Consider the following 24,438-nt stretch of genomic DNA (forward strand, 5'->3'; position numbering starts at 1 on the left):
GGTGACGCCGTAGGCGTCACCCGGGCGCGCGGCGCAGGCGCGCGGGGCGAGCACGCGGCGGGTGCGTGCGCCGGCGCAGAGAGGCCGGTCAGGGAGCGCCATGGCGGCGGCAGCGTGTGGCGGGGAGGCGGTGGCGGCGGCGCGGGCCCTCTGCGCGTTCTCCCCCCGCGACCGCCGCTTGTTCGCCATCTCCAACCCGGATGGGCGGCTGCGGGTGTGGGAGACGGCGGGCAGCCGCCTGCAGCACGAGTACGTGCCTTCCGCCCACCTCAGCGCTGCCTGTACGTGCTTGGCCTGGGCCCCGCCGGGGGGACGCCCGCCCCCCAGCAAGGTACGGGCGGGGTGTGGAGAGAGAGCGGGGGCATCGGGGAAGGGGGAGTGTAAGGGCGGGTTGGGGGACGGCGGTGGCCCGTGTGGGTTCGACGCGTGGCCGTGGGCCGCTCGGCTTCACCCCGCCCTCCCGGCGCCATGTGGCGGGGGGCGGCGTGGCCGCGGAGCGGAGACGCCGTGTCCCGGTGCCGGGACGGGATGGGGGTCCCATGGGGAGGACCGCAGCTCCGCAGGGTTCAGGCACGGCTCCCCCGCACGATGCTTGTCCACGTGTGACGTCCAGCGGGGTGGGGGGAATCTGCTCTTCACAAGGCAAATTTCACCTCTTGGCTGGGGAAGTGGCATTGGAGGCTTTATTATTTTTTTCTTAAAGAAAGGGACTATCAACAGAAGCACTGACTGAGTAAAATCATTATATTTCGTATAACCCGCGTGGAAGAAGCCTTCCTTGAAGGAACAAGGTATGGTACCCCACGGCACGTCTCACCTTGATCTGAAAGGTGATGCTACAGAGCAGGTTGGCTGCTGTGCGTCTGCTTATCTTACAGTTCGCAGTCCAGTAAAGGCAGCGTCTCTCCACTCTTCCTTACCCTTGGAAGTATTTCACAGAATCACAGAATGTTAGGATTTGGAAAGGATCTCAAAAGATCATCTAGTTCAATCCTGCTGCCAGAGCAGGAACACCTGGAAGAGGTTGCACAGGAAGGCATCCGGATGGGTTTTAAATTTCCATGCAGGCTGCTATGCTGTCTGTGATGTGTCTTCCCAGGCTCAAGAATCCTGCAAGAAGGTATTCAGTAACTTTATTCAGAGCACACATCAGAGGGCTCCCATGTTCTCCATCCTGAATTTGATTTATTTAACATAACCTCAGGTGAACACTGAACTTGAAAATACCTGGAGTTTATACAGTAAGGTACCTTTGCATCCTCTTTATGTTGAAGTAATGCTACTTCCTCTTTAGCTAGAACATACCATTTCCTTTGGAAAAAATGTATTCTTTGGATAAAGTATGTGAAACCCACCTCCTTTAGCATAAGAAGTAGGGAGGGCTTTTAAAAATGCCTTTTGGTGTATCAACAGTTTTGTTTATTTGAAATACTGTAAGAGGTATTTAAAAATGCTTAACATAGAGATTGCTAATCCAAAGGAAGACAGTATTGTCTCATTTTCCTCATTTGAGCAGCTTAGTCCCTGTACTTTGAAAACTCCCAGAACATTTGAAGAATATGGCAGAAAGGGTTAGTTTTAGATTGGTCTTAACCTGTTCATTTGTCATTTGACTTTGAAGCAAAAAGGATGCATGCATTAATTGCAGGGCTGTGATGGTTCTTCTTCACTCTTAAACTGAAAATGGCATGTGAAAATGGGGTTAATTTATCCTTTGTGAAATAAAACTTTAACATAGTGGACTGCTGTGGTGCCATAAGTCAAGCACAGGAGATTTCTGAGTGCCTTTTGTAACCCTTTTCTAGAGACCCACTCTAAGGCCACAGATGCTCCACTTTAACCTGGTTTAGGGTTGTATGAGAAACAGACTTAATCAGACAACATTTGGCTACATCGCAGTGTTTTCTAATTGTTCTAGTAGTTTGAATGCTGTCTGCAGCTTTAACATTGGTACATTTTCAAGTGGAGCTGGAAAACACACCATTTCTTGGAAGAGTTATGCCATAAACTTCCGTAATTCATTGATCTCTCCATAGACTGGAGAGCTAAAGCTGTTCTGCCCAATAGATTTTATTGAATGTGGTTTTTCTGGCATTATTTAGTCTTCCCCCCCATTTTTTTTTTTAGTCCTGGAGAGTTGACATCTCTCTAGGTAGTACTAGTATGTTGTGTTCGGGTAGTGCTAGTATGTGGTGTCCAGGAGTATAACTGTGCCAGTAGATATCTGTAGTTGATGTTGGGCCAAGTTACACCTAATGTTTTGGACTGCTGCCATGTGAATTGAAGTCCATGTGTTACAGGGGAATATTAGAAATTAAGTTTTGAACTGTAGGCCCTGGAATTGCTAATGCCGAGGTGACTTACTGGGATGTTCCCTGCACACGTGCTTTCGTAGTGTCAGCACTTCCTGCTTGCAGTGTTCACCATCTCCTGCTCCACGAAGTGGTGCCTTGTGACCAAGTATGTGGACCACTGACTTTCAAAATACCTTCTTCTACTTTCTTTGTAATAAGTTGCAACTGCTCTGTCATCTGCAACTCTCAAGACTCTCAAGGCTTCCCCCCCTTTTTGGTATTTTAAGTGCTTTACTTCACACATGAGCAGCAGGGGTTGGATTTTAAAAAAAAAAAAAAAACACAACAAAAAACAGTCTCAGTGACTGACCTACTCAAGTAAGAACATTATGGAAAAATATATACACAGTCCCATTTAAAATAACTTCTTTTAATCATCTGTTCTCATTAAAACACTATGTTTTTTCAGTCAAAGTTGAAGGATTTCTAAATAAGCTAGAGCTTCCATGAATCTGAGAAAAAAAAAAATCAAAAGGAAGCTGTTACTTGGTATACTTCAGCTCCCCTCTCCTATCCATGAAAACAAGATGCTCTAACATTTAAGACCCTGATCCACAAGTGAATCCCACATGGATCTCTACTGCAACTGGCAGTCTATGTACTAACGTAATGCAGGGCAGCGAAGTGTGATCTTTTTTATTTTTTAATTTTTTAAACTTTTTAATTTTATTTTTTTAATTCTTGGGGTGTTTTTTCAAATAATTTCCAACATTAGTAGGTGTCTGGATTTTCCACTGGCATTTCTTTCGTGCAAAAATTTCTGTCAAAATACCCCAATAATAATTCTGATAAAGGGTGGTCAGTAAAGAAATACATTTGAAAAAATAATTGGAGAAACTTTCACTGCCTCTAGCTTTCTTCTTGACACTGGAAATAACTGTGGACTTAAGTGGGAATTTTGTTACACCTTTGGGTTCTTCCAAGAGAAATTGGCCATAACAAACTGAAGTGGAGGGTGAGCAAATTTTATTTAAAACATTTATGCAAGGGAAGAGAATAAAATCTGTTCTTAATTGTGATTTTGCTTTGCAGTCTTGGGAGTGCGAGAGGTAATTAGTAAAACTACATAAAGAGATCGAAAAGTACCAGAAAACACATAAACTGTACTTAAATCTCCACTGGATGTGGCCCTTGTCTTTGCATGTCAGACAGCAGTTTCAAGATAGCTTAGTTGGCATTGCTGCCAAAAATTTAACTAGTTGAGTCTTTTCTCATGTGTTGTCTTAAAACCTGGTCGATCTATTTGGTGGTGCTTTGTGACTTTTATGGTTTCTCAGCACCTATGTTTTCAGAATATTTTATAAACACTTTTCTTTCCCAAGAAAGATGAAGCCTAAACAAATGCTTGCAAAAAGCAATGTAATCTCTTTTCTCAAGAGCCTGCTTTTGATATAAAAGTATCTTTGTGACATTTTGGTATTTATTAGCCTAAACCAAAACACTTTTCCTTGCAGAAGATGTTGTCTGTGTTAAATATAGAGGAAAAGAAAGTCCGACTTCAAAGAGCCAAAGTATTTATTCCCCACTGTTAAACTTCTAAAATTTAGTTGTGGTGAAAACTCCAAAATCCTGATTGTCAGTGTATCTCTGGACCTGAGTAAAAATTATTTACGTTTTCTGTGTGATGTCTGTTGTATGACACATTAGCTACCACATGGAGCTTGCACAGAGCTGACTGCTCACATTTGATCAGTCTCATTTGTCTTCTTCTGGCTGCTCATCAGTGCAAATGTATCTGTTGCGTAGAGGAAGTGTTAGCTTTTGTATAATTTAATTTCTTTTTCTGAATTGGAGAGAATGCTTTGTTGTGACATAACAAATGTAAGGAGACTTACCCAAGTCCAATTTAAAAACTAATCAGTAGCATTAGGGATGTTTTTTCTTATATTCAGAAGTCCTTTGACTATTTTTTTTAATTTTATCTCTGTGTGTGTGATTAATTATGTGGGATTAACTCAGTGAGAATAAATGAAGTGGCTTCTTCTGCCTTCTTTTTAGTTTCACATGCTCAAGAGCCCGTTTTATTCCTTCTTCCCTTCACAGTGACGTGCAGTGTTCACCCATTTTTGATTAAGAGAGATGAAGTGAAATCCCTCCTTGATGTGGTTTATAGCACTTACAAAGCAAGACAGCCATGGCTGAAGAACTGCCTGATGGAAGGAGGAACTCTGATACTTTTGATAGGACTTGGACAGAGCACCTTGCTTTGAGTCCTGGTTGCTTCCCTCTGCAGAGTAGGGTAGAACTTTCTTTTTAAGAGGCATTATGAGTGCTTAGTATTTGCAAGACTCTACGGAATAGCTTTTGAGAAAAAATAAACTGACCATTCTCAATCAAGCGTTTCCATTTTATGGATGAAGTCTTCAGATTGTGTTAAGCTTTACCTCTGCCTCTGGGACACAAACTCAGTGAAAAACTTAAGTGTGTCTTTTTGCCTCCTGTATGTGGTAGCTAGGCCAGCAAAATGGCCTCCACCAGATGTTTCCAAGTGACTCATAGCAACTTCGTTACCTTGTGCATGGAGGTACAAGATGAGTCTCTAGGTTGCTGCATGCTTCAGTGTCTTCATTTTGTTTCTTAGCAGAGTTTATGCTGGCTGACTGGGTCTCAGACTTACAGAAGTTTTTTTTTTTCCCTTCTGCTGTAATACTGAGATTAGCTGGTCAGACTAGTTAATATCATGTTCTCTCTGTTTTCTGATTTTCCAGGATGGCCCCCAGAGGAAAAAACGGAAGTCTGAAGTTGCAGAAGTGGACAGGCAGTTAGATATCCTGGCTATTGGTACAGCAGTTGGTAGCATTTTGTTGTACAGCACAGTAAAAGGAGAATTACAGAGCAAACTAGTAAGTAATACACTCTTCATCACATGCTACCAAATACTGATGGTTTCAGTCAGTTTAGGATGTTCTTTCTGCTGCTCAAAAATGGAATAATTTAACCTAATTATTTAGATTTTTTTTTTCTCAATAGCTTTGTATGTGAATAGAGGTGCAGTAATTCAGGTGCTTCAGAATCTTCAAGTGGTGCTGCTTCTGTTGTTGGCAGTATGTACATGTTGAGAAATCTTGGTGTTGAAGTTAATGCAGTATCTTAACATTATGCATGGATTTGTTATTTTGCATTAAATATAACAGTAAAGATGAAATGCCTGACTGTAGAGTTAAGTTCTCTGTGGCAGTGTCATAGCCTCAGTTCCTGCAGAGTGTTGTGGGAGAGGAGGACAGGATCGAAGTACTCATTGACTCTTGGGAAGGTGTTGTGGTGCTGGACTCATCTGTAAACTTGCCTCCCATGTGGAAGCTTTTGAGCTCTCTCAGCACGTCATCTTTCTTGAATGAGATATGCTGATTTTTGTTTTGCCTTTCTCATTGATAACTTCCCTGTTACTCCTGAGTACCTTGTTTTCAGTCTTAAATTACATAGTAAGTGAATTAAATCTATATGAATGACTTTGTGCAATACTTTGAGATACTTGGGCATACTTTTGCTTCTAAACTGTTAGTTGTATGTAGAGCGATAAATATACATGAATTTAGAGAAAGCAATGACTTCTTAAAATCATATGTGCAAGTGACACTAGCTAACGAATATCACCTCTGCTTTATGGAAAAGCTGTAATTATGCCTGAAAACTATGAACAAAATAAAGGAGTTTTGGGTTGAAATGTACAGTTTCAGTTGCTTTGAAAACACTGGCTGCTCTTCTATAGGAGCAGGATAGCAGATGTTATTTGGTGAGTACTTGTTTTTTTATAGATAGGATAAATTAAAAGAATAGAATAAAAGCTGTCACTTCCACCTGTGCTTATTGAACAGAATGTCTTACTGTGATGTATTTTGTGTTGCTCAAAGCTGATTTGCTGTGACTCTTTTGGGAGTAGCCTGAGCTGGCTGATGCTGATTCAAAAGGGGTTTTTGTTAACTCTGAAGTGCTAGAACAAGAATTAATTCAAATACTTATGTGTATGTATCAAAATACAAAGTGTCTTTAACTTCTATATATGTATATTGGTCTTTAAAACCACACTCTTCACCTTGCCAAATACTTAAATTTAGTTCTTGAAAGAGCAGCTCGTTCACATTGTTTGTGGGGAAGACTCAGTAGTCAAGACTTCTTCATTTATTAATGGGTTGACCATTTTACCTTTTGTAGGACGGTGGTCATGACAATAGAGTAAACTGTGTGAGATGGCATCAGGACAACTGCTGCTTGTATAGCTGTTCAGAGGACAAACACATTGTGGAATGGAACACACAGACCTGCAAAGTAAAGTGGTAAGTGATGCTGGTTTTTGGTCAGATTCGTTTGTACTTGCTTTTGTGTATTTCCTCCTTCACAGGTTTCAGTGAAGCCCTGTTGGAGGTGCTGCATTCTGCTTTCCAGGCTTCATGCCCACTGTACAAAATTGTCTGTTCGCTGTTATTTTTCTAAGATTTGACTTTTTTTTTTTTAATGAATAAAAGAGTAATTCATAGGTGGGTTTCTTCCTCTGTGTATTGGAAAGACTAGATGAAACAAGTAACTGCTGAGGGGGATGTGGGTCCCTCCTTACTAACTGTAGTGGGTCATGGGCTTCCAGTCACCTTTGTGATGCCAAAAAATGTAAATTCTAAAAAATATTCTTGGAAATATGGGGGAACATATATTGAAAAACCTTATACCAGTTAAACAGGTTGCATGCACCCGACTTTGCTCAAAGGGCCTTGCTGTGATGATAACCCACTTGGTTTCGCTCACTACTGATTGCAGTGAGGACAGTTCCACTTGGCTGTCTGAGCAGGCTGCTACTCTTGAAAATACTGTTGAACAAAACAGAGCTAAGTGCAGAGCAGTGAGATGTCTGGTGTAGGCATTTACTTTCTTTGGTAATAAAGTCAAACCTTTTAAACTTTAAAGAAGAAACTAAGATTTCTATTCATGATCCTGGTTATCTTCCATAAAAGCCTAGTGTTTGACAGCACCTTGACCCTTCTCTAATGCTGTTTTCTTTTTCGTAATGTTCCCACTGTGGTGTTATTCTTACAGCAGCTCTATCAGTTTTGTTAAAGATGTTGTGGGCACTGCAGACAGCCCATCATCGATAGCACCTCTGATTTTCCTAGAAAAGAGATGCATCCTTAGGTTGTATTGAGACCCAGATGATGACTGTAAAGTCTCTCCCTAGTCATCTTTTTTTAGGATTGAACACACCCAGTTTCCTCACCTTTTCCTTTTACTTGACATGCTTTAGCCCCTGAGCTGCCTTTGTGGTTCTCCACTGGATCTACTCCACTATGTGAGTGACTTTCTTTTACTGCCCCAATCTGGACATAATGCTCAGATTCAGTTTCGGAAGTGTTGCACAGAGGAGAGCAATCACTTTACTGCTGACTACGCTGTAGCTAATGCAATTCAGTATGCGCTTAACCTCGTTGCCACAAGGACTCCCTGCTTACTCATGTTCCACTTGACTATGAGGACCACAAGCTCCTTTTCTGCAAGGCTGCTTTCTAGCCATTTGTCCCCAGCCTGTACTGGGATTTTTCCATCCCAGGTGCAGGACTTAACATTTTCTTGGAGCTTTGAGATTCTGGCTGCCTGTTTCTCAAGCCTGTTGAGATGCCTCTGAGTAGCAGCCCTGTCCTCCAGCATATCAACTGCTCTCCCTAATTTGGTATTGAATGCAAACTTGTTTTGTATGCATTCTCTCCTGTTTTGAGGTCATTAATGAAGACTTGGGTAATTACTGAGGATATTAAATAGTATTTGGATGTCCTTAGTGTGTGGCACCAGTAACTGTCTACCAGCTGGACTTCACACGAGTGATTGCAACTCAATGATCCAGCTAGATCTTATCCCTGCTTAGAGTCCATCTGTTCAGTCTGTGTATTTTCATTTGTAGCTGCAAAGATACTATGTGAGTTACAGAATCATAGAATGTCCCAAGTTGGAAGGGACCCACAAGGATCATCAAGTCCAACTCCTGTCCCTGCATATGACAACCCCACAGTTCACACCATGTGTCTGAGGGTGTTGTCCAGTCTCTTCTTGAACACTGTCAGGCTTGGGGCCGTGACACCTCCCTGAGGAGCCTGTTCCAGTGCTCCAGCACCCTCTGGGTGAAGAACCTTTTCCTAATGTCCAAACTAAACCTCCACGACACATGTTCCTGCCATTCCCTCAGGTTCTGTCATTGGTCACCAGAGAGAAGAGATCAGTGCCTGCCCCTCATCCTCCCCTTGTGAGGAAGCTGTAGCTGCCATGAGGTCTTTCCTCAGTCTCCTCCAGGCTGAACAAACCAAGTGACTTTAGCTGCTCCTTATACAGCTTCCCATCCAAACCCTTCACCAACTTTGTGGCCCTCTTCTGGACACTCTCCAGTAGCTTTATATGTTTTTGTCCTGTGGCACCCAGAACTGCACACAGTGCTCCAGGTGAGGCCGCACCAGTGCAGAGCAGAGCGGGACAATCACCTCCCTGCCTGGCTGGCAATGCGGTGCTTGATGCACCCAGGAAATGGTTGCCCTCTTGGCTGCCAGGGACACTGTTAGCTCATGTTCAACTTGCTGTCGACCAGAACCCCCAGATTCTTCTCTGCGGAGCTGCTTTCCAGCATCTTGTTCCCCAGTCTGTATGTACAGCCAGGGTTGCCGTGTCACAGGTGCAAAATCCAGCACTTGCCCTTGTTGAGCTTCATGGTGATTGCCCGGTTCTCTGCTTTGTTCTGATTCTTCTGCAGGGCCTCTCTGCCCTCAAGAGTGTTGACAGCTTGTCCCAATTTTGTGCTATTGGCAAACTTACTTAGTATTCCCTCGAGTCCTGAGTCCAAGTCATTTATAAAGACATTGAAGAGTGCTGACCCTAAGGTGGATGCCTGCAGAACTCCACTAGTGACTGGTCACCAGCCTGACATAACCCCATTTACTAGAACCCTTTGAGCCTGGCTCATCAGCCAATTGTTCACCCACTGCACTGTGTGTTTATCCAGCTGTGTGCTGGAGATCTTGTCCAGGAGGATACTGTGAGAGACAGTATCAAAGACTGTGCTGAAATCCAAAAATATCACATTGACAGGCTTCCCTTAGTCAACTAGGTGGGTAACCTCGTCCTAGAACGAAATTAAGTATGTTAAGCAGGACTTTACTCTCATGAACCCGTGCTGGCTGGAACCAGTGACTGTGCTGTTGTTCAGATATTTTTCAATAACTCCCAGAACAGTCTTCATGATTTTGTCAGGAACAGAAGTGAGGCTGACAGGCCTGTAGTTGCCAGGGTCATCACTGTTGCCCTTCTTGTAGATTGGGACAGTGTTTGCCAGCTTCCAGTCAACTGCTACCCATGGACATCTGATTCACTGTTTGCATTCCATAGTGTGTATGTTCACATACAAGTACTTGAGATGGGTCCCAGTCATGCTGCTTTCTCAGGAAATGTGAGAATTTTTCCTGTCATGCTTCATCTTGGGTGTTCCACTCTGCCCCTGTCCTGTACCACTGCTTTTTTGGGGGCTGTGGTTATAAAAGGTAATTAGAGGCATTCTATTCTTTAAAGACGGAAACAAAAAATAATTCCTGGAGCATATACATTAAAAGTACACCAGCAATATAATATTGTACTTTTTACCTGAAATTTTTCTCTGGTGGTATTATGAGTCACACCTGAGGTAAATGAAATTGCAAAGAGTAGAAAACAATTATCTACAATTTTACCTAAATTCCTGAGACTAGAAGGAAAAAATTATCCAAAATAATTGCTCATGCCCAATGTATATGCAAGATTGCCTGCATTCTTCAACAGTTGTCAGGACCTGGAAATGAATCTTTGCGTATCCCACAGAGATTTCAGGATGGTTGCTCCTGGGGTAGGGAACTGGTGTTCAGCTTCTTTTGATTTACAGACTTCTAGACACTTTCCTATAGAGGTACGAATTGCTAGATAGGGAACTGAAACCATGGGGCTTTAGGCTTGACTTTCTTAATTACTGTAGAAGTACTGTGTGGAACCACCTCAGGAGTCTGTGCAGCCCACATTGAAACCGCTGGCAGAAGGAAGTGCTGTTGGGGAAGAATTTCTGAAGAGGCAAGACAAGGTGTTGGAAAGAGGTAGTCTAAAACATACCAGATTACTTCTTGGTTCTCTGGTTGTAGCTTTTTCATTTCTTAAATACTCTGAATAATAAGAAGCATTCTGTACAGTTTTTTGTTTCATGGTACCCTGTTTAAAAACTCTTTCCTGTAGAATTATCCAAAGTAAAAACTAATGGATTTTTGCCGTGTTTCAGATTCTGCAGTCTAGTTTAGACTAGTCTTTTTGGTACACTTAAAGATACTTTCTTGGGTTCACATTATTAAATGGTTTGAAATTCTTAGTCCTGACCTCTTTGGAAGAGAATACAAAATCTTGTTATACCCTCTGTAAGGTGTAATGTTTGTGAAGTTTGTAGGCAGTAAAACTTTGAGGTTCTATGATATCTAATCAAAGGTGATACAGCAAATGAGCTCTGTTTTGGAAGACAGGAGTGGTGCTGCTTGGGTGTGTGAAAGTTATTTCAAGTATTTCTAGGGAAGCCATTTACAGTCAGAATGTAATGGGTTGCAGGGTACTTCCTAACTGTAAAGGATTTGTGTTAATGTTTTCCTTGCAGTTTTGTTCTGAGAGAAGTGACTAGTGCTCAGACTCCTTCAAATCAGATGCAGGTTTTCATGACAGCATCTTTCCTTTTTTTTGGTTTTAATAAGTAGTGCTTTGAACCATGGACTTTTAAGGCAAAGTTTATTATTGTCAGTATCGTTGACAGATTTGGGAGGAGGTCCAGGAACTGAATGGGCGTTGAAACTCTGAATTTTAGTGTTAAGAATGCCTTTCTGAATGGGTTGGTGTAAGCTTTTTGCTTTATGGGGCAAAGAGAAGTCTTGTGATGATATGGCTCCTCTTACCCTATTTTGAGTAGCAGAGAACTTTGAGAGAGGAATTCAGAGCACAATAGGCAAATATTTAAAAAAAAGTTAACAGTTGTTCAGTATTAAATAGCTTTACATTTTTGAGTTGTTGTATTTTTGTGTAAATTAATTTGAAGGAGAGAAGCAGAAGCAGAATAGCTTTGACCTCATCTTTAACTACTTGATTTTTCTTTTTTTTAATAATTTCGGCCTTAAATTTTCTAGCATGGTTGATGTGCATCTTGAGATTATGCTAATAAATATCTTTTTTTCTATTTCTCCGTCTTTCTCCCTTTGTCCAAAAACCCTCCATCCAAATTCTAGCAAGTGGAAAGGTGACAATAGCAGTGTCACCTCTCTATGCATCAGTCCAGATGGGAAAATGCTGCTGTCAGCTGGTAGAACTATAAAACTGTGGGACCTGGAGACCAAAGAAGTCTACAGAGTAAGTAACTTTGTTAAGCTAAATGCAAAAAAATATATTCTTCTTGACGGGTGACATTACGTATGTACTGTTTCCTGATAGAACATCAGAAGATTTCACTGGGTGTGAGGAGACACTTGGCAGTTTTGGGGTTGCTGGAAGCTGCTGCTGTGATGATACTTCAAGTGTGGTTTCAACTTGCTGAGAATTGAATGAGGACGTTAAATTCCTTGGCTGTGTCTGAGCACACTACCAGCACCCTTTCGCAAGCCTGTGGCGGGAGGATGGATGCTGTGTGTTTCACAGGGTCCCTCTCTGATACCCTTCTCGCAGGAGAACTTGGTTTCTCACAGTGTTACTGCTCACAGTGTTGCTGCTGGCATGGGTTTGTGTGTGAGCTCCCTGACTTTTAACATGAGTTCCTCCTTGAAGCCTTCAGGTTGCTTAGCTAAACTTCACGTAACTAGTGGTATTATCAGTTTTGCTGTTGAAACAGTTGGAAGGCATAGGAGCGAACTCCTTGTTGTTTCCTGAACATGGCTCAGACAGGAGCAAATTACTATGTTTTAGCTTTTCCATGCATGCAGCCATGTTCTCTTGCCCACTAGCAGGTGGGACACAGCAAACCTATGAATCTCCTGGTACTTATTGTTGGGTAAGTGGGCACACATGTGTTGTTACTGTGGACTTGCTGGCACATGGCAACTACCATGTATGTCCACATTCTGTGATGACCAAAACCACTATGTACAAAACTAGATTGAAGAACTGATTTTTACAGCCTAAGTGTGTCAGCAGAGCTGTGTGTTCATCTTATAGTTGAGAACAAAACTATGAATCTACTTTCTTTGTATAAGTTGAAGTGTAAAATTACATGGGAGAGAAAAAAAATGTGCTTTCTGACAGTGACAGCAGTACTGGTGGATGTGATATCTTTTGCATGGAAGTAGTCCCAGTGAATTTGCCTTGATTCCCTCATTTAACTTCTAAAATTCTTATAAATATCTTGAGAGTCAGAAGAAATTTCCTTGAAATGCAAGGAAGCTAATCACTAGTAAAAAACTCACTGAAATGTACTTGTTTACTTAGTAACACTTGAATCTTACCTAACATTGAATGCTGCTTGTTTTTCTCTTAGCATTTCACAGGCCATGCTACATCAGTGTCATCATTAATGTTTACCACAGTGAAACCTATGAATGAAAACAAGCCTTTTGATGGAATTACAGGTCTTTATTTCTTGTCTGGAGCTATACATGACCGATTACTGAGTGTATGGTATGTAAGCTTTTCATAATTTGTAACTTTGATTATGATCAGTATGGAGGATAGACTCAATAAGTATGTTCTGAACTCTGATTAAACAGAAGGAGCACTCTGGAAAAATGCAGTGATGATCTCTGAAGTGGTGGTTTCAACTCACTGATTGTTGAATGAAGACGTGAATTTCCTTGGCTGTGTCTGAGCATGCTTCCAGTTGCCACTTGAGTTGCTAGTGTATGCTATGAACATACTGTGTAATAGGGTTCTTTGTACTTGCTATGAGGTTTATGCAGAGTTTTCTTGCTAAATTTCACTTTGGAGTTAATTTGCACTTGGAATTTAGAACACTTATTAATCTGAAAGCTGAAATTACAGCATGAGTATTTTTGAGTGGGGTATATGCTGCCACAGTTGCTGGTAATTTATAGGCTTTATAATGCTTTTTAGGTGCAGAGGGTGCTCTTTGTGCTATGGTAAATAATGTGTACTGTTTGTGTCTTCCAGGCAGATCAGATCAGATAGGAAAGAAAAGAATGCTGTGATGTCTTTCACAGTAACAGATGAGCCAACTTTTATTGACCTGACTGTATCAGAATTCAAAGAAGAGGTAGGAGCAATAGTTTGGAAACAAATGTGTTCAACAATTTTTCATTGTCACATCAGTCTCCTTTTAAGGGTGTAAAGAAAGAAGCTTGGTTTTTAATTTGTTTCTGTTACACAGAGATGAGATCTGGATGGCAATTCGTAGGTGTAAGGATATTTATTACAAGTGCATTTATAAAGCTGGTCCTTTGAAATACTGATTTTCAAAGCTACTAAGTGCAAATTCAGTGTTTTCTTCAGAAGTGTTGCTTGGGATGGCAGAACATCAATTGTTTCCCATTTAGAACAAGTTAACAATCAAAATAGTTGTTATGACTTGGCAGCAAAAAAACACACACAAACAATATTTCTAAAAATCCAGTTTGGGTGTAGTCCTGTTTTTTTTCTGGTATCAAGTGACTTTGACAGTATAACTAACCGCATTTTGAATTGACTAGCCTTTACTGAGTTACAGTAGCAGTTTGTTTTCCGCAAGTCTCTCAGTTTCAGCAAGTGCAAGTCTTTCGAAGTAGTTGTCATATGAAAAATGTCTGCCTGTGAAACATGTTCACAAACTGTTTTAGTAATTATTTAAAACATTTTTCTCCTGCTGCCTTTAGATTCCTTTTCTAAAAACAGTATTTCAGGCTATATTTTCTAATGTTTCCAGTTGTGCCCTCTCGCTCTGTGAATTGGAGATAAGAATATTCTGTAATGGACACCTGTCATTTAATTGCTCAGAATCTTGGGTTCTTTCCTCTAAGCATATTTACAATGTCAGCCACTTTGTAAACATTTTCCTCTAGACATGTCGGACACCATACTTTTGGAACTTTGCTGCTTGTGATGACATATATCGGCTACTGTGCAAACTGTTCAAATCTGGATATATCAGTGGTGATACTGTAAAGTACAGTTATGAGTTATCTTTTTGTCTCCTAATGGTTGTACTTGAATGTTCCTGAGATGTTAGTGTCTTTTGTCTTTCTTACGGACCTGGTGGTGTCTGTAATACATTTAGTTACTGCAAAAAGTTGGATCATAGCCATGCAACTGTCTCTTGATGTCCTGTACTTATGGGAACCTTGTCCTTTGATCTAATTAAAACCTTTTACTGTGCTTTCTTTCAGCCTGTGAAGTTAGCAGTTGTGTGCAGAGATGGGCAGTTGCATTTATTTGAACATATCTTAAATGGGTAAGTTAGTATTTGTCTTGAGGATGTCTTTGGGAAAGGTCTGGGATTACGTTCAGGTAGAGTTAGTCTAGTTGTGCTGCGGCCTTTAAGCTCTTGTATCTGTTCACAAACCAGATTCTAGCTAGTTCATTGTCTTGAGTTACTGGACACATTTTTGGAGAACTTACTTGCTGGGGGCTGTGCTGCACTTTGGTATTGTGTTGATTAGCCAAGATTTTGTGTCTGTGCCTCATCTTAGTCATCTGTAGAAGGTATAAACTGGCTGAGTTTGCTGAGGACCTGCTAAAGAAAGGTGCTTAGATGTACAGGGTATTGAAGTGTTTAAGCTAAACCTCTTGGAATTTTTTTCATTCCTTTTTTTTTTCAGTTATTGCAAAAAACCCTTAACATCAAACTGTACTATCCAGATAGCAACGCCTGGAAGTGACGAGGACTCCACACCAACACCAGTCCCTATTCTAGCAGCTGCATTTTGCACAGACAAACAGTCTCTGCTGCTTGTGTATGGAAACACCTTACAGCCCATCATAGAGAAAGTGGTATGTAAAACTTACTGGAGAGTTTTGCATTTTGTTATATGGACTGCATACTGCTCTCGGAGGGGATTTTTTTTTTTTTAAATTTTTTTTTACTTTTTAAAAATTTTGTAACAAGAAAATACTTATTCCTTTCCCCTTTTTTGGGAGCTATGGCTGTTGCCCCTGAGCTGTTTTGAAAAGCTATTTGTATTCTTCCATTCTTTCAGTTAAAATGCAGGTTGACATTAGTGCCTCCTTTTCTCACCATTTCAGCTGTTACTGAGACCATTGAAACTATTTTTAATACTGTTTCAGTTTACCTATGTGAGCTTTTGGGATAGCATAGAGATCTGGCAACAAAAAGCAAATCCACAAAGCAGCTGCTGTTCTGGAGCGAAGAAAAGTTAATTCTACTTTTTACCTCTGGAATTTGCTCTCATCTTTTGGTAGCATAATGAATCACAGAGGTGAACCTCAAATATATTAACTGGTTTTTTTCCTGTCTTTCTAGTCTTTGAACACTACTGAATCCCACATATGCTTGATAAGGGACGTCAAGAAAGTGTTGTCGCTTAAAACAGATGTTGCTCTCACAAAGGTGAGCTTTGTGTGAAATGTGATTCTCTTGCTCCTTGTTTTACTTTGGAAATGGTAGAATTCACTGCTTTCTTTTCAAATGAGGTTGGGTTTCTGGACAGACCTGCTCAGAGCTGCAGTGGTAGTTACAGATGGCGGTAGCACTGAGGCAGGTGTGGGTGAAGTGTGCTTCATGGCTGCCGTGTGTCCTAATACGCTCTCGCACACACTTAACCCTCCTGTAGCTCATAGCAAGTCCTGTTCCCAGCAGGTCTGCTTGGTACACAGGACTGGCCGATGGTTTATTTTCTGCTGGAGATTAGTCCTTCCCCTCGAGTCCAACAGTTTGTACAGCCTCTTTGACCCTGAAGATTTGGGGTGAAGTCGGGATGGCTTAGTTTTAGAGTGTAAATAAAATGTCATGGAGCCTTAAATGGCATGTCCTTTTGGCTCTTTCTCAAGGTGGCCTTCGTGTGTTCCTCTCACGTGGATATGGCACTTGAGAATGTGAGCTTGACCCTCAGATGGCAACAGTGTCCACAAAGGCCACTTGCCACCATTTTCTCTCGTGCAGGATCCCCTGAGGGTTTAGAGACAGTCTGCGAAGTTCTTAATCAGTGTGCATATTCAAGGCCTTGAAGATTTGAAATGCTTGCAGTATCAGTCAAGTGAGCAGACAGCGCGGTTTTTCTAACCCTCAAGTTACCTATCGGATCTGGTGCTCCATCAGCCAGGTGGGGTTTTTTGCTGAGTCCTCTGTCCTGGAGCTGGTGGGTAGCAGAGCTGAAATGTAGTGAGAGCTGTAGGAACACCCTGGCATGCAGTGATGATACCCAACTTGGTTTCGCTTTTAGCTGAATTCCAGTGAAGACGCATTTCTCTTGGCTGTCTGAGCATGCCATGTGGGGTGAATGTCAGTGATAATGTGGTGAGCGAAGCGTATTTTAAGACCATTGCTGTTCTATGGTAAAATTCTTGAGTCACGAAATACAATTTTTTTACTTTTACGGGCAGCATATGGAAGTTGTGTTGCTTACTGTAGTAGATTATACTTCTGTTACTTTAGTGGGCACCCATCAGGACTCTCACAAGTACAGAAGTTTGGGCAGATGCTTCAAAAAAGAGCCTGCTCAAAAGCACTGTGGTTAAAGAAGTGTTCTGGAAGTAGCAGGTAGCATTCTTGATAATCTGGAACTGGCATACTCCCTTATGTCCTCTGTGGGTCAGGGGAGCCCTTGGTTTTAAATATATTGTCTTTAAAATTCAGTCTCCTTTGTATTCATTGAAGATGGATATGCCATAGCTTGTTTGGTATAACCTAAGGTTGCTCTGTCATCGTGATCATACTCTAATTCAGACTACAGAGCTCTGCATCTGAGCAATCCTTAGAAGAAAATTGGTGGGATTGAAGGGAATAGTAACTACTTTTACTGCTAGATTGTGCTGCTGGTTTTGATCAGTTCTTACCTTCCAATGGAAGCTGAATTAATCTGCATGTGGTTTATGGGCCTGACTATTAGTACATGTGGTGTCTGTTGCTAGCAAACATCCAGTTATTTGTAGCTAGATACAAACATTTAGTTCAGTGAGTGTTACAGAACAAACTTGTAAGAAAAATGATTCACAGGTGAATCCAAAGAGACTGTTTCTTTAGTTAATTATGAAAACTAGCTGAGTTTTCCTTGAGGTTATTAATTGCTTTTAAAAATTTAGGATTTTTCTAATATATTTGTCTAGAAAATGGTTGTGGCATGCTGGTTTTACCATGTACATGAGAGTCCCAAAATCAGTATTTTAAATTGGAAGAGGGCTCAAGATACTAGCAATTCTTACCAGTGTGGTTATCCCTGTCTACTAGGTTAAGACGCCTGTTGTGAACTCGGACACCAAAGTTCTAGTGCCTGGCATTCCAGGACATAGTACAGCTGTCAAAGCTCCATCCTCTGGAAAGGAAAAAAAGAAAAACAAGAGGAAACCGGGAGAGTCACAGGTAAAGTGCTTCCTCTTTTCAGCACGGCAATAACGGAGGAACTAGTACCATAAATCATGGTTAAACTTATTTAGGTGAACTTGAACTTGCTTTGTTTGGTGTGGAAGCAAAGTTAATGATATCATCATTTTGTATGAAAGAGACTTCCCTCTGCTCAAAACCTTTTCCCTGTTGAAGCCCTGTGTGCCTTGCCCTGCCTGTGGCTCTGCCATGTTCCTACAGAACTTTGTCACACACTTGTGTCTGTCTCTCTGTGCTGAAGGTGTATTACTGCTTTTCAGTCAAAACTTCATCCTCCCATTTTTTTCCTCAGCCTATTCTCTGTCAGTACATTTAAAAGAATATGCAAAGTTTTGTGCTATTTTCCAGCAGAATCAGAGGAAATGCTGTATGTTAGGTACTTAGCTTTCAGCTGATGTTCCCGAGAAACTGCACTGAAACAGCACTGCCCTTGTTTACCATCTACAGGAAAGCATCGAGGAGCGCCTAGAGGCATTGGATATTGATGTGAGCAAAGTAAAAACTCCAGGTGGCCTTCCTCAAACAGACAGCTTTGCGGTACTGCTGGTTCAGGGCTTGGAAAGCAACGATGCAGAAATCTTAAATGTAAGTGTTAAAAGATCATTGTATACTGTTGAATCTGTTCACTGAGACTTGTGAGGAGCCTTCCTGAAAGCTGGGTAGGCTGAACAGTTGAGAACCTGTTATTTCTTCCAGCTGCTTTTTGCTGCTTTGCCGTGCAAGGCAGTGGTATTATGAATTATAATAGCGGTATTACCTTTTTTTGTTGTTGTTGTTATCTGCCTTGCTTTCTGAGTCAGAAACTTCGTGACCATAAACCACATGAACTTTGAGCTGCTGCTGTTTATGATAAATTTGTTATGTCACAGTTCAGATGTTTTACAAGCAATGTTACTCATGCAGACATCTCTCTAGTTTGAGCTGGAGCATGATCTGTGCTTAGTCTCCTGAGTGTGTGGTTTCCAAGTAGGTACTGTTTGAAAAATCTGTTGATGACAACAGTTTCACTTGGAAAGCTTGCTGTTGCACTTGGACAAAGAGGAAATTATAGTCTGGGGCAGGGAAGTGAATTCTTAAGAATCTGAAGCTGAATGAATAGAAATTATTTGTTGCAGATGCTGGTGATGGGTATTTACAGAAGTCAAGCACGGAAAATAGCGAGGGAAATTTTAATGTGCCTGTGATGTTTTGTTTCTAATATGGGGTGGGTGGGCTAGAGGCAATGCTGGATTGTTTTAGATGTGTTTAGATGTTTAGATCAAGTGTCTTATTTTGTTAATTGTAGCTGACTAGAAAAATGGAACTCCTTTCCGTAGTAAATCTTCTTTTACTTGTTGTCCTCATCTTGGGATACAAAGGTAGTGGAATAGGAAAAGAGATTTAAAGCCAGGAATTTTTGATGGTGCTCATTGCTCATATAGATTAAAACTGAATGATTCTCTGATCATATTTTTCCATTTTAACAGAGAGTACTTAACACAAGGAAAGAACACGTAATAAAGAACACAGTAGCCAGAATGCCTATACATGCTGTCATTCCACTGCTGCATGAGGTAGGAGAGACTACGTTTCTTGTACTGTCATACAAACCACATTTGGTTTGTGTTCTATTTGGGGGAAGTCTAGGATAGGTGTCTCTATTTTTATCAATGAAATCGGTTTGGTAGTTTTACAGGACAGAAATTGTTCTTAATTTATCTCTATACAATCTTATCTTCTCTGACTGAAGCTTGACCAAAGGACAAAGTGCCACTGTCAATACTAGGATGAGCATTAGATCAGGTAGTAGTATCTTAAATGATTATGTGGGAAAAAGAAGTAGTTAAGCTACACCTTGTTTAGTCTGTGGCAAAAATTACCATTGCCTCTTTTTTTAAACTATTAAAATGGATGATAATTTAAAATATGAAAATAGCAGTACTGTCCAGAGCAGGTTGCATGAGCATAAATATGGTACTCACGTGAGAGAAAGAAAAATAAAATATGTACTTTAAGCAGTGAGTTTAGATAGCACTTGAAAACTGAGAGGCAATTTCTTTCCTCTTTTGGTTGCTGTATTTAAGCTTTGCAACATCACTTAGTTACAATTTTAAAAGGAATTTGGCTTCTGAAGTGCTTATTCCGTGGTATTAAATAAAATAAGTGTTTGGACAGAAATATTTTAATGATTAGCCTTATCTAGACATTACTTTGTTTAAACTAAACATTGATGAGTTGCTCTTGTTATGCTAACAGCACTCTATAAGATAACTGTTAGATTTCTCTTGTATTTTAATGTTTGCCACCAGTAAGATTTTACTTTTATTTGTGGTACTAATCTTAACTGAATCATGCAGATGGCCTGGTTTTGAGTGCTTAGACTTCATTGAAGCATATGTTGTGACACCTTCTTAGACTTATGTTAATGAGGTGCAGCCTTTTTTCCCTAGAACCCTTCTCAGAGGATCTAAGTGCAAGTGTACATTATCTCAGTGGTTGGACAGATCTTTGTTTAACTGTCCTCTCCAGAGGCTGATTTGTTCTGTGAAACAGCCTTTGCCTGATAGTACCTTCACTTGTTTCCCCAACTTGTCCATCTTGTAACAGCTGCTCTACTGAGCAGATACACAGGGACATAAACGAAGGGATTTCCTTCTATGTATTCCTGCCAGCTTTAAGCTTCTCTGAATATATTGCCTGTTAAGAGTCCCAGTTTGATTGTAGTAGTGAAAATCAGCTTCTGCAAGTTATCAGCCTATGTATAGGATGGTAGAGCCATCAATGTCATGTTCTGGAGCCTGGCAGTGGTTAATCCTAGCCAGCTTCAAATGCCTGGAGATCTTTCTGTCTCAATATTAGGACTGTCAAATGGATGTAATGTTGTGTTTTCAAACTCATTATGTGTTTGTTACTTACTGCTGACTATTTTTGTCCTTTCAGCTTACGAAGAGATTGCAGGGCAACCCATACAGGTAAGAGACAGCTCAACTACAGTTTAATTCACCTGAGACTTTTCTAGTGTGTGTGTTCTGGTCCCTCCCTCCATCTATGTGATTGATTTCCATAGTAACTGTAATTAAACTGCAGCATCTTGAGGTAAAAATCTCATCTGATGGTGGGTTCAAGAGGAACTTTTATTAAGGCAGTGCTTTGCTAGGATGGCTGAAGTGAAATTAAAAAGGGAAAAGGATACCTGAAGTAAGCATATAACCCTGAGAAAGTATCTGAAAACCCAGAATATTGACATTGCAGACCTGATCAATATGTAAAATAAAGTAGCTTCTTTGGTTTAATTATCAAATATATTTAGACATGGCTTGCTGTTGCGTTTAATCAGTAACAAAACCGGGTCTTCTTCCCTGCCAACCCCATCTTGTTATATTGTTATAAGGATAGCTCTGATGTTCTAATTGTGTTGAGGGCTTTTTGTGTGTGTTTTGTTTTGTTTTTGTGTGTGTGTGTTTTGTTTGTTTTTTGGTTTTGTTTTGTTTTTTAATAAATTAAAATTCCTCATTATAGGTAGAGAAAAAAGTAGCATGCTTTGGTCTTTTATTCATTGAAACCTCCCATAAAAGACGTCAGGAACAGAGACCCCTGAATCACTCACTTAAATGTCTGTTCTTTTCCTAACAAATAACTTCCATAGGTATCCCATCTGGATAGTGAAATTGTTATATTTCCATCTGCATTTATGTTCTTATATAATGAAAGAGGAGCACTTTCCATAGAACTATTTAGCATCTAGAATTTGAAATGGATGTTTCTCAGCCAATATCTGATATAATTTATTTTTCTTTTCTAGTGCCTCACTAATGGTTCGATGGCTGAAATCTGTTTTTACTCAACATGCATCCTACCTTTCCACAGTAAGTATTTTGCATTAATGCTAATGCGTGTAACTAAAACTAGATTTAAATATTTAAATATATGTGTGTTCTTCCTTCAGGAATCTGTCTTCTGCTCTCCTCATATGGCATTGCCCAAATCAATGTACAGAAGGCTATACTTCTGCCACTTTTGCCAAATTGCTGCACATTGGTTATAAATTGTTTGTCTAAGTCATTTGTGACATAATTATAGTCATCCTGAAGTCAAACCAAGATAAGTTATGTCATACCTGTGAAAGTTAGGGAACAAAATTACTGTCAAAGAGTAATCTAGCCTGTGTTGCTAAATCTTGTAGATCTAAATTTGCCTTGTTGTTGTAATGTTCATCTCGAGGCCGCCTTGGGCATGACTAGATTTATAGGGTAGAAGTGTGCCAAGTTGGCAGGGTAGTAAGTAATGTTGTAGCTTCTGTCCAGCCTTGCTTGACAAGTGATGGATAAAGCACGCTTGCTTGGTTAAGAAGAAGGCATTTTGTCACTGTTGATCCTTTCTCCCATTTTTTATAGGATTGCTGCGCATCACAACTTGCACACTTTGCTGAGGCTGCATTTGTACGCTGGTGTATATTTGGTTCCCATTTACACAGCTTTCCGAATAGCGCTTCAGTACCTGCTTTACAGCAGTGGCTGTGGAAAGGAAAAGTAGTCTAAGAATTGCCATTTTTTGAAAGTAGTTGTGTTTCTAAACATGGCTAAATGTTAACTGATCAGGCTGCAAGTGGTTTCTGTGAACCCGCAGCTCTCCCTTCTGTCTGCAATAATGTGAGCAAGGATTGCTTGCCCCAAATGTACAAAAGTAGTTTAAAACTTAAAAAGAAGACATTTCTGATGTGTTGATTAGCAGCTTCATTTTTCTTTGTCCTTCTCTTCTCCCAAGTTGCCAGACCTTATTCCTCAGCTGGGAATGCTATACCAGTTAATGGAGAGCAGAGTAAAAACTTTGCAAAAGCTTTCCCGTCTTCACGGAAGACTCTACATTCTTGTCACCCAGGTGAGTCCCAACTGAATAACATGGGATGTGTAGAAGTATTGTTTGCAGACTTAACCTCCTGTTGTGATTACACCTGATGGGACCTGTCATCGGGAACTTAACAGAGCCGCTGTACAGCTCTGCTGGTGATGCTCAAAGCAGTCCGCTTAATTGACTGTCTAGTCAGTCTCTGCCCACCGAAAGTGTTTAGTATCTTTTTCCTGCCGAATGCATCCGCTAATCCATGAGAGTTTTAAAGGGGAATAAATAGGAGGTACTGGGCCGCTTCAGAGCAGATACCTCTAAAATTTCACTTTGTCCTTCATCCTTGTTTGGCTGTTAAACTAACACTACAAATGAATTAATCTGTGTTGAACTTGATGCAGGCTTCCATTTAAATTGTTATGAGTTTTGTTGACCTTAAAGGCTGGAACATATGATTGCATCTAAGGCTAATCTGCAAATTCCATTCAGGTTGCAGCATCAGAAAAAGCTCAGGATGTAGCTGACATTAATCAGACTGCAAAGTTGGTGTATGAGGATGGTAAGTGTTGTATGCCATGTGTAGCTTCGCTCCTGAATTCACGTGAGGGCTGGTAATTGATGGCCGTTCATCATGTTCATGTGCTTCTCTGTTAGTGTACGGTCTGCAAGTAGAGAGCTTTTGTGGCAAGTCCATAGCGGGAAAATCAGTGGTTAAAGATGCAGGCGTCTTGTAGCTGGTTGTTCCTTCCTTCCCCTCCTTCTCTTTCCTTCCCTCCCATCCCTGCTTCACAATTTAAGGAATCAGTTAATGGGAAGTTCAGTATACTGCTTAACTGGCAACCCCAAATTTCTAGTGTTAGCTGCCCTTCAGCTAAGGTAGATACAGTCAAGACACTTTCGTATTTGGATCAGCAGGATGCCAGGGTAGTGGATGTCAGTGTGTGTGGAGGTACACTTACCATTTGACCTTTACTTCTACTGCAACTTCATACTGCATAATCGTAATGGAAGTGACTTGTTCCTATTTAATGTTGATCAACCTAACCATCAGGTAGAATTAGTTTTGGAATTGAAAGAACATGGTTTGGAGATTCAGCAGCATGTGGAGTTGGGCTTTGTTTGCACAATGACATTTTAAAGTTTGTTTTTCTGACTGAGGAATTGTTTTCTCTTTGCAGAATCCTCAGAGGAGGAAGGCTCAGATGATGAGATGATTGCAGATAGAGACTCTGATGTAAGTGGAGTTGGATCAGATCTTCTCCCATTTGCATGTAATAGAAATTATGTGATTGTCAAAGGTTCAAACATTCCTGTTTATTTTTTCCTCAGGAAAACTGGGATGAAGATGAAGAAAAAGAGGAGCAATCTGATGAACAGGACATGGACATGACTGTTGAAAAGGAAATCAACGGTGATTCTGATTTGGAACCAGAAAATGAAAGTGAAGAAGAATAACAGCACAAAAGAATAATTTTAACTGTTTAAACAAGTGGGCCACCAACCTCTCTAATTCTGGATCATCTTGCAGAAAGGTGCCATATTTGCATATAGGGAGTGCAGACTCGTGCACAGCCTGTGTGCAGAGGCACGTGTGGGGCACTGTGCATTTCCGAATCCAGAATGTTTAACCATGGCAGCCTTCTCTCGCCCTGTTTCCCTGCGCTTACTTATAGAAACATTTCTTCCACCTCATGGTCAGATTATGCTTGTCATGTGGACATGCATTTGTATCTCAAGTGAAATAAATCTGCCACCGCTGTTTGTGTGGTAAACTTG

General features: G+C 40.8%; 1 protein-coding gene across 1 annotated transcript; it reads left to right on the forward strand.

Annotated features, from left to right (window-relative positions):
- Positions 1 to 40: 40 nt before the first annotated feature.
- On the forward strand, positions 41 to 24,438 carry LOC309438151 (WD repeat-containing protein 43-like). Its single transcript, XM_082049129.1, has 18 exons — positions 41 to 331; positions 5,063 to 5,197; positions 6,507 to 6,628; positions 11,597 to 11,717; positions 12,835 to 12,974; positions 13,464 to 13,566; positions 14,672 to 14,736; positions 15,104 to 15,275; positions 15,766 to 15,852; positions 17,689 to 17,820; positions 18,289 to 18,426; positions 19,308 to 19,394; positions 20,761 to 20,792; positions 21,623 to 21,686; positions 22,585 to 22,698; positions 23,152 to 23,221; positions 23,841 to 23,896; positions 23,992 to 24,438. Exons 1-18 carry the CDS (start codon positions 101 to 103, stop codon positions 24,115 to 24,117), a joined length of 1,995 nt encoding a protein of 664 aa, XP_081905255.1. The 5' UTR covers positions 41 to 100; the 3' UTR covers positions 24,118 to 24,438.

This window comes from Streptopelia decaocto (assembly GCF_964273445.1).
Source record: "Streptopelia decaocto genome assembly, chromosome: 3".
Taxonomy (NCBI): domain Eukaryota; kingdom Metazoa; phylum Chordata; class Aves; order Columbiformes; family Columbidae; genus Streptopelia; species Streptopelia decaocto.